Source organism: Colias croceus, chromosome Z (assembly GCF_905220415.1).
Source record: "Colias croceus chromosome Z, ilColCroc2.1".
Classification (NCBI taxonomy): domain Eukaryota; kingdom Metazoa; phylum Arthropoda; class Insecta; order Lepidoptera; family Pieridae; genus Colias; species Colias croceus.
Genome location: NC_059568.1, coordinates 8,457,768 through 8,471,166, shown reverse-complemented (window position 1 = coordinate 8,471,166; position 13,399 = coordinate 8,457,768). Strand labels below are relative to the sequence as shown.

The window sequence follows — 13,399 nt, the reverse complement described above, 5'->3', positions numbered from 1 at the left end:
CTTCTAAATTGGACAAATGTACTCTTGTTAAGTGGGAAGAGTATCGAAATACTATTGATGACATTCCAACTTTGAAACAATTTCAAAGATTTTTAATCAACCGTGCAGATGTGTTAGAATCTTTAAATCGCAATAAGGTTGGCACTTATAATGAATCACAAAATAATTCCAAATTACAATTCACGCCACGTCTCTCACAACTAAATTCACAAAAAAATAATCAATCTGATAAAAAGAAAATTACTAATTCATTTTCTACATCTAATCAAAATCAATTAAAAGTTTATCTTTGCATAATTTGTAACGGAAATCACAGAATTTATGACTGTCCTACATTTAAGTCTAAAAACATTCAAGATAGGCTGTCGTATGTAAATAAATATAAATTATGTCGAAATTGCCTCAGACAAGGGCATCCTGTCAGTGACTGCCGCATGGGTTCATGTCGACAATGCCAGCAAAAACACAACACTCTCCTCCATAATTCTAATGATGACGTCACTGCCAACTTCAGCACAGATGAGCAAGTTGAACCAAACGAATCTGTAGCAGCCTTTTCTAGACAAATGTCCAAGCATGTTCTCCTATCTACAGCATTGATAGAAGTTTTTAACCCTATTAATAAGCAGGTAGAAAAGGTTCGCGCTCTCTTGGATTGTGGCAGCCAGTCTTCATTTATCACTAAATCCCTGCAACGGAGAATGTCACTAAGAACTTGCCCATTGCAGGCAATAAATGTCATTGGGATTGGCAATGATTCTTCTAATACAGTGTACGAAGGCTGTCTCACTCAAATAAAATCTCTAAATAGCAACTACAGCGTTACTCTTTCATGTCTTGTTCTCAACGAATTGACGGGCCGCTTACCTAAGACCCCAGTTGATATTCAAGCTCTCAAAATACCTAATTCTATTACTTTGGCGGACCCTGAGTTCTACAAGCCAGCTCCGATTGAAGTTTTAATTGGAGCAGATATCTTCTGGGACATTCTAAACAGCGAACAGCTTTCTTTAGGTCCTAATAATCCTAAATTGCAAAATTCTAAATTCGGCTGGATAATAGCTGGCCCAATCAACAATTATTTTAGCAAAGAAATTCATTGCAATCATTCCGGAATTGCAAACCCTACATGTAACGAAACTCACAAAATGCTCACAAAATTCTGGGAGCTTGAAGAGCTTCCCCCAAAAACTTTTCGAAGTCAAAATGACATAGCATGCGAAAAACACTTTCTAAATACCACCACTCGCATAGAAAGCGGCAGATTCTGTGTGAAGTTACCTCTAAAGGACTCACCTGACTGCCTCGGCGATTCATACTCTCAAGCTAAAAAACGATTCCTAAATCTTGAGAAAAGACTTAGACGAAATAAAGAACTAAAATCGAAATACGTTGAATTCATTCGTGAATACGCTGATATGGGCCATCTATCTGAATCACCTACTCTTATTCCAAATCCATCATATTTTTTGTGTTGTGGTTGGACAGGAATGTGGGGACGAAATAATCAAAAACATCATTCAGCACGACTTTTATGTCGATGATCTAATCACCGGCTGTGATGATGAAGATCAACTTAAATACGTTCAAAATTCAGTTTCAAATGCTCTAAATTCAGCTTGTTTTCCTCTACGAAAGTATAAAACTAATTCAAAAAAACTTGTTTCAAAGTTTACACGAAATTAATTTAGAACATTTGACAATCAGTGAGTCGTCGAGCACTCTCGGACTTTGTTGGGATCCATCAAGGGATCCATCGAAGGATGTTTTTAATTTTCTCATCGAAATTTCACTTCATAGTGACAAAATCACAAAGAGACTTATCCTCTCAAGTTCATTTCGAATCTTCGATACTTTAGGTTTCTTGAGCCCGTGCATTATTCAACCAAAGATTTTGCTCCAAAAATTGTGGCTCAAGGGTGTTGAGTGGGATGGACCTGTGTCGAAGAAGACTTACCTGAAGTCAAGGTTCATACAGCCGTCGAATCTGAAATTAATTTTGATTTAAAAAAATATTCTAAATTTACAAAACTTCAAAGAACTTTTAGTTACATTTTACGATTTTTCCACAACTCTAAAAAACAAAATAATAATAATAAACTTACCGGCATTTTATCAATTGACGAATTAAATAATTCTTTTAATTTTATTTGCATGCTGTCTCAAAAACAAACTTTTACTTATGAATTTGATAAGTTGTCAAATAGTAAACCTTTAAGCCCAAATTCAAATATTTTATCGTTATCTCCATTTTTTGATCATCAAGCGAATCTTATAAGAGTCGGTGGCAGGCTCAGTTCATCTGAATATAAATTTGAAAAGAAGCATCCCATTCTTCTAAATTCAACGCATCATGTGACGAAGCTTCTATTTGAACGCGAACACGTTCGATCTCTGCATGCAGGACTGCAACTTCTGTTGTCGATTATCCGCGAGTCTGTTTGGCCTGTCAATGGCAGAAAACTAGCTAGGCGCGTAGTCAAAAACTGCGTTAGCTGCACACGTCTTCGTGGTCAGACCTATAATCCAAAAATGGCTGACTTACCTGCAAATCGCGTCAACGTTGACTTTCCCTTCAAGTCTGTTGGAGTAGACTATGCGGGCCCTTTCTTCATTCTAAATCGTAAAGGACGCGGTGCTAGAGTAGTTAAGTGCTACTTATGTCTGTTTGTGTGTTTGCGCTTCAAATGCATTCACTTAGAGGTCGTATCTGATTTGACAAAAGACGCTTATATTATGACACTTCGCAGATTTGTGGCACGCCGTGGAAAGCCAACCGAAATATTTTCCGACAACGGTAAAATTTTTGTTGCTGCCGCGAAAGAACTAAATAATTTTCTAAAGGCTAATCAAGAACCTCTGTCTGAGTTTGCTGCTCAGGAGGGAATAAAATTTTCTTTTATCCCCGCTTACGCTCCTCACTTTGGTGGAATATGGGAGGCCGGGGTTAAGTCCGCTAAACATCATATAAAGCGAGTCATGGGCAATACCCATCTTACGTTTGAAGAGCTTTCGACATTGTTTGCTCAAGTTGAGGCTATTCTCAATAGCCGTCCTCTATGTCCCATGTCATCTTCCCCGAATGACTTCCTATCCTTGTCCCCAGGGCACTTTTTAATTGGAAGACCATTGAATGCACTACCGGCTCCTTCATTGGATGACGCTAAAGAGAGCTCCCTGGATAGATATGGCAGACTTGAACAAATCCGCCAACACTTCTGGAAGAGATAGCAGAAAGAGTATATATCAGAAATGCAACTACGAACAAAATGGAAGGTTGACAAATCAAAAATAAACATTGGAGACCTCGTACTGCTTCAAGAGGATAATTCTCCACCACTTTGTTGGCGCATGGGTCGTATTGTACGATTATTCCATGGAACTGACGGCGTTTGTCGAGTTGCGGACGTCGAAACTACAAGAGGCTGCGTTCGAAGACCTTTGGTTCGACTATGTCCTCTGCCCACTTCTGAAGACCTTCAAGCTTGAAAATCTACGCTTTTCACCGGGGGGAGGATTATGTCTACGCCTGTTAATTTATAATAGCAATCGCGCACCCACCATCATAGATTATCATTTTTATTTTTATTTTATTATATCGGGTAGAATGTATTTTTTTCACTTATCTAAAAATCTTTGTACAAAGGTGTGTCGGTCTCGAAAATAAATTGTTTTTAAAAGGAATATTGAGTTTCCCTAAAGAAATTCCAGTTCCCAAGCCTAAAGCGGGAACAGTATACAATTCCTTGATTTCATACATTTCCGGTAACATATACATAAACATAATGAGTAGTTAGGTAGGTACATATTTAAATTTCAAGTTTAGTATGACAACTATATTAGATTATTTTTCCGACCCAAATATCGACCAATAGAATTGCACCATTCGACGTCACGTGGTACAACCTACATGGTAGTATCATTGGGTAGTATACTGATAATTTTTTGAAAATTTTCTCTGGTCGTTGACGTCAAACTGACAGGTTGACAGGGGGGGCACACTCAAAACTGTCATGTAAACGCTAAGAGCAATTAACCTATAGAGTACTTGTATCGAGCGTATACAATTTACATATATTTGTTTCTCTCTATCTAAAGAAAACGTCGTATGAAAGAATGAGACAGCTATAGACAACAAGCTACGTTTCAACATAGTCATGGCACCATTTTTACTATAGGTACGTATTTAGATAGATAGAAGGTGATAGTGATGGGATGTGCTTCAATCGATAAAATCGTGAATGTATTTTGCATTTACGGTTTCGTGAAATAATAAATAATAAAAAAACAAAACTTATAATTAATTTCAGTTGAATACATTATTTGTTTAATCCTACGTATATAATAAATGCGAAATTATGTGAGAAGGGATGTTACTCTTTCACTGCGGAACCGATTACAATGAAATTTTGTACATACACACATAGGTTAGGTTTTATCCCGGAAATCCCACGTGAACGGGAACTGTGCAGGATTTTCTTTAAAAACGCGGGCGGAAAGTTAACTTACATTATAAAAGAAATTTTAAAACTTGAAATGTAATTTAAAATAAAGAAGGAAATGATGATAAAGTTAAAGGAGTGAGGAGAAAGGCACAGTCAGCATGAAGGAATCATGCAGCATTTTAACAAGTTAATAAAAGGACAGTCTTAATGAAAACATTTTCCTAACATCCTACTAATAAATCGAAAGTTTGTGAGGATGGATGTTTGTTACTCTTTCACGCGAATACTACTAAACCGATTACAATGAAATTTGGAAAAATTACTTTTGATCCCGTAAATCCAACAGGAATGGGAACTATGCGGGTTTTTCTTTGAAAACGCATGTATATTAAGTATGTATTTCAATAGTAGTTTCTCATCTATGAGAACTGTCATTTAATCAACCGTTTAATTTTCACATAGTTACACATTTAAAGTAGGTAACTTATGTGTAAAAAATTTCAAAATAAAAATTCACTCTCTTTAATCAAATGTATTTATTATCTACAGGAACAAAAAAAAAAACGTAAGCGTAAGATTGCACAATTCTTCTAGAGTATCCATCTTGATAACACGTAGGCTCGAAATGCAGTGAACACAATATTGCAAATTGTGGCGGCGTCCAATCAACTCATGTCTCACGTTTTATACCCATTTTTTATTTAGCTCTGGAAATCTAAAACAAAATGAATTTATTAATAATCTGAAAGAGAAATTAATAAACAACAAACGAAAACTAAAACACATAGTGCAAATAAAACAACCACGTGGTATGTTTTATTTTCCTGCGGTAAAAAATTTACATCTATTATTTGCAACAACAACTACATATAAATCTGATTTATGAAACAAAATAAATAAATCAACGTTAATATGAAATAGATTTTTTGTCATAAATCGATAATATACGCTAGATGTGTTACAACACTACGGTGGTAAACAAAATGCCAAACGTGATATTATTTTGACGTTTTTTAAAAATTATTTCATTATTTTATATTCCACAACCCCATAAAGTGGGTAAATGTTACAGTTACAACATAAAATTACAAAAAAGCGCTTGATAAAACCTTCAAATAGGTTTAAAACATAAATATTTATCAATTTGCTGAAAATCACTTACCGATGGAAAGATATTTTTACATTGTTTTTATCCAAAACTCCCATTCGACTAGTGATAGCCGGTTGCTAAACATACAATAGTTATTTTAGCACACTGACAAATAAAAAGAAACACTGTACACTTTATATTTTCTAAATATTTCGTTAAAAACACTTGACGCACTGAGCCCACCAGCTGGTTGGAAAACAAACTGACTGCCGGCGCGCTACGTTTGAAGACAGTGCAGATACTCTATCGCTATCTCAATCTGGCTTATGCTGTTATTGACTAAGAGTAAGTAGATTAGAAAATATGTATTTTGTTCTGTCTTAATATAAGAACTCTATAGGTTAATTGCTCTTAGTGTAAACGCATAGACGACAGCGACGCGGGCGGTGAGTGGTATAACTAAAATTAAAAAAAAGCCGCCATCTTGTAATGATGTGCGACTGCGGAGTGCGGACTGTCATTGTCAACCATAGTTTTCAACTTTCGGACGGACGTTGATGCGATTTCGAGGTTATCTCATTAATTGTTTTTGATAATTATATCTGGTTATCTTTTAAGTTTTTGTTATGGTTAAGTTTTGTTTTGTTATTTTGTTACTTGTTTTATTGTTGTTAACTGTTGTGAACGTTGTGATCATGAGTTTTCAACGGAGGAGAAAACACGCTAGAAGCTTAGAACTTTTTAAAAACTTGAGAATCCTGCCTCTTGCATGTATTTATATCAAAGAAATTTGTATTTTCATAAAAAAACATCCTCAATATTTTAAAACTAATAAAGAAATTGGAAAATTAACAAGATATCCAAACAATTTGTTTTTACCGAGGCCTAACTTAACTTTGTACAAAAAAAATGTTCCTTATATAGGTATTCAGATATTTAATAAAATCCCAAAAGACTTGCAAGGGGTTCCTCTTCCAGGATTTAAAAATAAATTAAATAAATACTTATTAGAGAATTGTTTTTACAACCTAAATGAATTTCTGTATGATATGAAAAATGTCTAAATAATATAAAATAATGATAGGTATTGATATTAATTGATTGACTGTATGACTAATGATTTATGTATAACCTAATTTTAAGTGACAATACTCCTGACTCGTATGTTTACTATAAATATCTAATCATTTTCATTCATTATGTCAATTAATAATAATTATTGTATGCTATGTAGTTATAGTAAAAACATGAATGTTCCTTAATTCTGATCTTAATATCTTTGTATGTACCATGTTTTTATGCAATAAATGATTTATTTATTTATTTAGAACAAAAGCTTTAGTTATTTCAGTGACTGCACTGAAATAACTAAAGCTTTTGGTTTTAGCAGATTTTAGAGGTTTTAGCAAGTGTATAGTATATAAATCTCAATTTCAATTTAATAAACGTGAATACCGCTAAAGAAATTGTTTTTTATTCTCACCCCTGGTTGCCCTCATTACTTATTTATTATTTACTCAACTTACAAGGCAACTTATGGAGTGAGAGTATGTTTACAAAAATATTACTAACGCCACAAAAAGAGTGTTGTCAAGAAAACGACGCTTTTCTTGGTGTTAGTAATATTTTTGTAAATATACTTTCGCTCCATATCTGGTGCTAAATGTCGATATGCATACTGCATAGCTATATATATATATACCCCTTTAAAGCATTAGTTATCCTACAAAGTTGCAGATGGCAGCACGTTCCATACATGCACTTATTACCACAGAGTAGCCACTCTATCTCAGTTATACATCCTGCCTCTATGCAGGTTGAATTCAATTGTGAAATTATTGGCCGACATTTGGGACGGAAAAATAATCCGCCGAATAGGTACCACACGAGCTTCAAAATTATCTGGCATTTCCCTCAAGGTTCCCTGCAAACAAATAAAGTTGTCTAGTTTTTCAGGAAAAATCACTCGCGCTTCGCGCTCGTTATGGCGGACATATCCGAAGTGAGCAAAGCCGAATCTATGTCGAGATCATCCGAGCACGACAACGATCGTTCTAATCGTGATACCGTGTCAGTGGCGACTACAAGTGGCATTAAATCAGCTCGGATTTGCACTGATTCAAATGGATTTATTACGGTTCCTGTATCATTGCCAGTCGGTACCCTCGTGGCAGGTGATTCCTTCAATGTTATTACATCGGATCAACTACCGCAATTCAAACCAATGCTATGTGTAGATAATGGATTCATCTCGAGTACTAATACCCTCGCAGATGATATCAAGGCTACACATATCGTCATTCAAAATCCGCCTTCGCCTTCAATTGAAGAACTAAAGGAGCAAGAAACCAGTTCGAGGTCATCTCCTTCCAGCAGTCGGTCATGGACAGAGTCCGCCAACATGCCTATATTACCGATAAGATGTAAAAACACCTCAGCAGACTTGCATAAAAACAAATTAGGTTCTGGTGGACGTGGGAAATGTATAAAACACGGCTCGTCATGGTATACACCAAGTGAATTTGAAGCATTCTGTGGACGTGCCTCGAGTAAAGATTGGAAGAGATCCATCCGATATGGGGGAAGAAGCCTACAGGCATTAATCGAAGAAGGCATATTGAAACCTCATGCTACGAGCTGTACTTGTAGTGCATGCTGTGATGACCCTTCAGGTGATCCTTGTTAGTTCTACATTTATACATTTGTTACTATTGCTTAAATATAGATGTTGCTACACAATTTATATTATTATAAAATTTGAGGTGCAACTTTAGTTAGTTCAATAAATAGTATGTTTTTGTTTATTAAAGCCACAGGTCCGGTGAGATTGTTTGTTCCATACAAAAGAAAGAAGCGGTCAAACACAGATGGAGAAGGTATACATATATTGAATCACAAATTTATGTGCCTTTTAAAAATATTTTAACTAATTTTTTTGTTAAATATGTAGATAGCGTAGCTGAACCAAAGAATGTTAAAGTAAAACATGAAGATGTAATGAGTGAGCCAGAAGTGGATAATACGCATCGAACCAACAATAACAGTAACTCTAAAGAAGCATGGCAGGCAATAACTGAGGGACTAGACAACACTACTAATTATCATTTGCTAGCAACTGCTGGACCTCCCCAAGCTACTAATGCATGTAAGACAACTACTTCATTTTATAACTAAAGAAATAACATTAGCATGGCGATTGGCGACTAATTTTTTATATTATACAAAGGCAATTGTCCAATAAAGTCCAATAGCTATAATGGTCATCAAATAGTGAAAACAATCTATTGAATGAGTTCTGATAATTATATCTTTTGATGCACTGAAATTTGTTTTTCTGTTCCTTTAGGTGCAATGACCGAACCAATTCTAAAGGAAATAGGTAGGTGATCACTTTGTAATATAAAGTACTACATGTCTTACTACACCATATAATTATGTCTCTCTCCATAATACACGGGTATCGCCGTAAGGATGATACCCGGTCCTTTGGAAGGCTTATGTGGGGACACAGGTCCAACACGCAGAGGCCCTTTAGAGAATTTAATGTGTTGTGGGACACCAGCCGCAGCCTGCCCATGACTGCACTATAGAGATACAGCCCTGGCCGTATTATTATATCCTTCAATGACAACAACTTTTTATTAAATTTATCATTTGTATTATTTAGATTGTTTGTTTATAATATAAATTCCTTAATCATATTTGTATATGCATGAATAGTATTTGAGAAGTATTTGCAGTACTAATCCTCCAGGGTCCAAGTTTTCAGATAGCTTGCCACTGAACTCCTAAATAGCTAATTTATTGGATTTTTTTGTATGTATTCACGTGGCTTGAGAATTACTTAGAACAAAATCTAATATAATATAATATTTTTATAAAAATAACCTTTCTTCTTTCCACCATAAAGATACACACTGAGTTGTCTGGATGAAATAGGCCACCCAGTGTGCTAAATAATTAACAAATGGATACACAATTCACAATTAAAAAACTGTTTCTACTAAACTAATAATCTACCCCATGTGAAGTTTTGGAGCTTTCTAAGTCTGATATTATTAATTAATCCATTAATATATTTGAATTTATTTTGGAGTACTTTGACCAGCTAATTTAGGCTGTTAAAATGTAATGCTTGAATGAATGAATACATTTGTAGAACCAGGCTGGGTTCATTTGTAGATGTACACAAGTAATAAACTTAACGTATTTGCTATGTTTTGTAGACTAGAATTTTGACATACACATTTTAAGTTGATTAAGGGCTGATTTTTCAATCCTTGATTAAATCTTATCCGTCTAATTACACAATAATATACAGAAGTCACCTAAAAACTGTCAAAAAGTGGGCAAGTAACGCATTTTTTAAATGGATGTCTAATACACGATATTTGTTGAATAAGTTTTAACTAAGGATTGAAAAATCGGATTATGTTGTATCTAGTTGCTTTAAAGTATTGTAGATGTGTTTGTTTTTAACTTGGAACACTAAGGCCGAAGGTGGTAGAATATATGTACTATAAATGTTTTAAGAGCATCATAATATTTATTTGATATCCTTAAAAAAAAAACAGCATTCAAATTTTATTTTAAAACTAGCGGTCCGCCCCGGCTTCGCCTGTGGTACATATTCACGTTTTCTCTACATAAGAACCATCCTCGTACTTCAAGGAATATAATAAAAAAAATAATTAAAGAAATCGGTTGAGCTGTTCTAAAGTTATGCGCTTACCAACACATTTTGGGATTCATTTTTATATTATAGACTAGCTTCCGCCCGCGACTCCGTCCGCGCGGATGTCGGTCTTCGCGTGGATGGTTATTTCTCCATTTTGAGTACCTCTGTCAATAACATCTTATAAATATCTATTGCACCCAATTCCCAAATACGGCTAGGCCTATAATAATACGCAACGTGTGTTCGCGGTTCTACGGAACAACGTCTATGGATAAAACTGAAAAATTAAGATTAATTTTTTTCTACGTATTTTTCCAGGATAAAAAGTATCCTATTTTACGCCCAGGATAATAAGGTATAATTATACCAAGTTTCATCGAAATCGAACCGCTAGTTTTCACGTGATGCCTTCACATACAGACAGACAGACAGACAGACAGACAGACAGACAGACAGACAAAAATTTTTTTAATCACATATTTGGGTTTGGTATCGATCCAGTAACACCCCCTGCTATTTATTTTTTCAATATTTTCAATGTACAGAATTGACCCTTCTACAGATTTATTATATGTATAGATTTAAGTTTTGACTGTCTACAACAATTTTATTATTGATTTTGCTTACGATTGTAATGTGGTTATTGAAGTCATAATGCATCTTATGCTACATTTAAATTTTTTTATTATAGTTATAATAAGACTAACAAAAATCAAAATGTCTAAGCTCATAGTCGAAAATGGAGTACTTTTTCAATTAACTTCGAATATCTATAAAACGGTAAGATATCCTATAGAAGTTATATGGTCAAATCTATCGCGCTAAAGCGACTGAGTGCAGTTAAGCCATATGGCTTATGTTGAGCGGAACATAAGTGATGTAGGCGGTGTCGTCTCCATATGTATATCTCAATGGATAATGTATACATAATTTCCAGATTTGCAAGAATTGGTGCCAGTTCAGAAGAAAATGGAAGAACTGTCTCAGGCAGTTATTAAAATTTATTCGGAATTAAATCTATGTAAAGAGAACATTAAAGCTATAACTAGTAGATTTCTTGAGCGGTTGGAACAAGAACGCGCTTCTTCATTACTTACTACCAATGTGCCAGCACAAGCTGAATCTGATCAAGTGTCCTTGCAAAATACTGAAGATGAAGATAATAAAGCGGTAATATTTTAGTTTATTTGGTAAATCTTCCAATTTAAAGCAGTACGAATTGGCAAATGAGTACAGACAGCAATCGCAACTCAATTTTTTTATACCTTTCTCTACAAATGGTCCTACTGATTTTATAAAATATGCATGTTGCTAATGGCAAATCCAGTGTCATATTGGAGGAAGGAATTGTTATTTCTCAACTGATCAATGTTTTTTTTTATTCCTCATTGAAATATATTCGAGAAAATAACAATTACGTGTAAAAAAAATTAAAGTCTTCTTGCTATATTTTATATTATTGTGTAAAGAATGTAAAATTATATTTTGTAGGATTATTTGAAAATGTTTAAATTAAAAAAAAGTGAATGGAATCATTGTCGGTTCTCGTGTGCTGTTTCGCACTGGTATATTTCAACACACCAAGCGTGGCGAGTAAGTGGCAATTATCCCCTCATGGGTAGCACACCAGAAACCTGGCCCTTAGTACCTAATAGCCCCTATATTTATAGCAGCCATTGTAATTGTTGGCAAGAGGTGCTAAGAATCACACTACCCACAAGGTGGATAGACCTACTCGAATAGGAGGAAGCCACTAGATAGCCTATGATCACCGGTTGTGTCGAAAATTCTTTAGGGAGCACTTTGTTCAGCATTGGATGTCCCGTTATTGATGCGACAAATACAACAGTACTAAAATCTTGTTAAGTAATTAAATGGGTAAAAAAGTGATGGTACTGATTAATAATAATTCTTTTCTTTTTCAGTGCGCAAATTGCAACCGCGAAGCGTCAGCAGAATGTTCTCTTTGCCGTAGAACTCCATACTGCTCCACTTGGTGCCAGAAAAAAGACTGGGCTGCACATCAGATAGAGTGCCTACGCCACGCTCCAGCTTTGCACACGGACGGCTCTCAACACCAATCCATAATGCTTATCGTAGAGAGTCAACACTAGTGAAACTGAATAAGTGAATATTTGTATTTATAGTTTTATTGTTGTTCACTTGTTCATACATACTTAACCTAATTTCTATTTTACTTTCTTCAATTGCTTTGTTTCTGTGCCCCCTGCGGCTAGTCTTCGACAGTAAAATTTTTTTTTCTCAAAGTACCAATGTAGATGTAGCTATTATACTAAGTAAATTTTCGTCATAACAATTTCTGTCATATTTAAATGAACCGTATTTTCCGTTTTGTGTGAATTCTTCACCATGTGATAAAGATATTTTAATTGGATCAAGGTACATTTTTTGTAACACAAAAAAGTTATGAAATTTTTTATCCTTTCAAAAGCTTATTGGATTTAAAACTTAAAATTTAGTTAATTTATGTATTTTCAAGAACAATTGTTTTCAAAGACATTTCAAAGATTGTGTTTTGTGTGATGATTATAATTTTAATGAATTTTTATTTTTTATTTAATGAGAAATATGTAATGAATAAATTATCACGATGTAGATTTTAAAAATATAATCGCAATTTATTATGATAGTTTTAGTTCGTTAATTTTTGAGTTTTTAAACAACATTGTTATTAGATATAGATTGAGCATCGGTGTGGTGCTTAAATTGGGTATTCTGCAAACTATGGTATTTCTGATAATGTATATATATCTTATAAAATATACAAAAATAAATTAATTTACTGCTATTTTTACTTATTTATACATAATATATTTTAATATACTCTCATGGACGTATTTATAAGAATAGTTTAACAATTATTGTTAAGACTGAAATGTGTACAAATTTCTCCAAGTATAATTTGAACATATTATAATACACACATCAGCAAAGTCTAGGGATATTTTTATTCCATTGAAATGTTAAATTTTTTTGGCCTAACCTTGCATTTTTTAGAGGACGCAATTTTATTTTTTGGATGTGTAGGGGGGTTCAATGTGAAGCTAAAACCAAGTTTGTGGGGTCGCCACCCTTGTGCCACGGCCGCCATCTTGAAAATAGTGGTTGAAATGGTTTTTACGATATATCTCATAAACTATTTATCTGATAAAAAAATTTGTTAAC

At 34.3% G+C, this 13,399-nt stretch overlaps 2 protein-coding genes across 10 annotated transcripts; both read left to right on the top strand.

Annotated features, from left to right (window-relative positions):
- Positions 1-7,404, top strand: LOC123705079. The gene is made up of 2 exons (XM_045653683.1): positions 1-3,983; positions 7,352-7,404. The coding sequence occupies exon 1, from the start codon at positions 435-437 to the stop codon at positions 1,542-1,544; it is 1,110 nt and encodes a 369-aa protein (XP_045509639.1). The 5' UTR covers positions 1-434; the 3' UTR covers positions 1,545-3,983; positions 7,352-7,404.
- On the top strand, positions 7,256-13,012 carry LOC123705077 (deformed epidermal autoregulatory factor 1). Of its 9 annotated transcripts, none has more exons than XM_045653676.1 (7): positions 7,282-7,413; positions 7,492-8,207; positions 8,352-8,411; positions 8,486-8,680; positions 8,882-8,914; positions 11,151-11,383; positions 12,139-13,012. In XM_045653676.1, the coding sequence occupies exons 1-7, from the start codon at positions 7,292-7,294 to the stop codon at positions 12,325-12,327; spliced, it is 1,548 nt and encodes a 515-aa protein (XP_045509632.1). In that variant the 5' UTR covers positions 7,282-7,291; the 3' UTR covers positions 12,328-13,012. The 9 variants fall into 9 exon arrangements, with proteins under 9 accessions (XP_045509638.1, XP_045509635.1, XP_045509634.1 ...); XM_045653674.1 differs by having other exon boundaries at positions 7,492-8,216; XM_045653675.1 differs by having other exon boundaries at positions 7,286-7,413; positions 8,346-8,411.
- The last annotated feature ends 387 nt before the right edge of the window (positions 13,013-13,399 follow it).

Coding starts and splice junctions, on each gene's coding strand:
- LOC123705079 (XM_045653683.1), top strand. CDS start 435: ATGGGTTCATGTCGACAATGCCAGCAAAAACACAACACTCTCCTCCAT.
- LOC123705077 (XM_045653673.1), top strand. CDS start 7,292: ATGCACTTATTACCACAGAGTAGCCACTCTATCTCAGTTATACATCCT. Junction 7,414..7,491: donor AAAAATAATCCGCCGAATAG/GTACCACACGAG, acceptor CTAGTTTTTCAG/GAAAAATCACTCGCGCTTCG. Junction 8,217..8,345: donor TGACCCTTCAGGTGATCCTT/GTTAGTTCTACA, acceptor TGTTTATTAAAG/CCACAGGTCCGGTGAGATTG.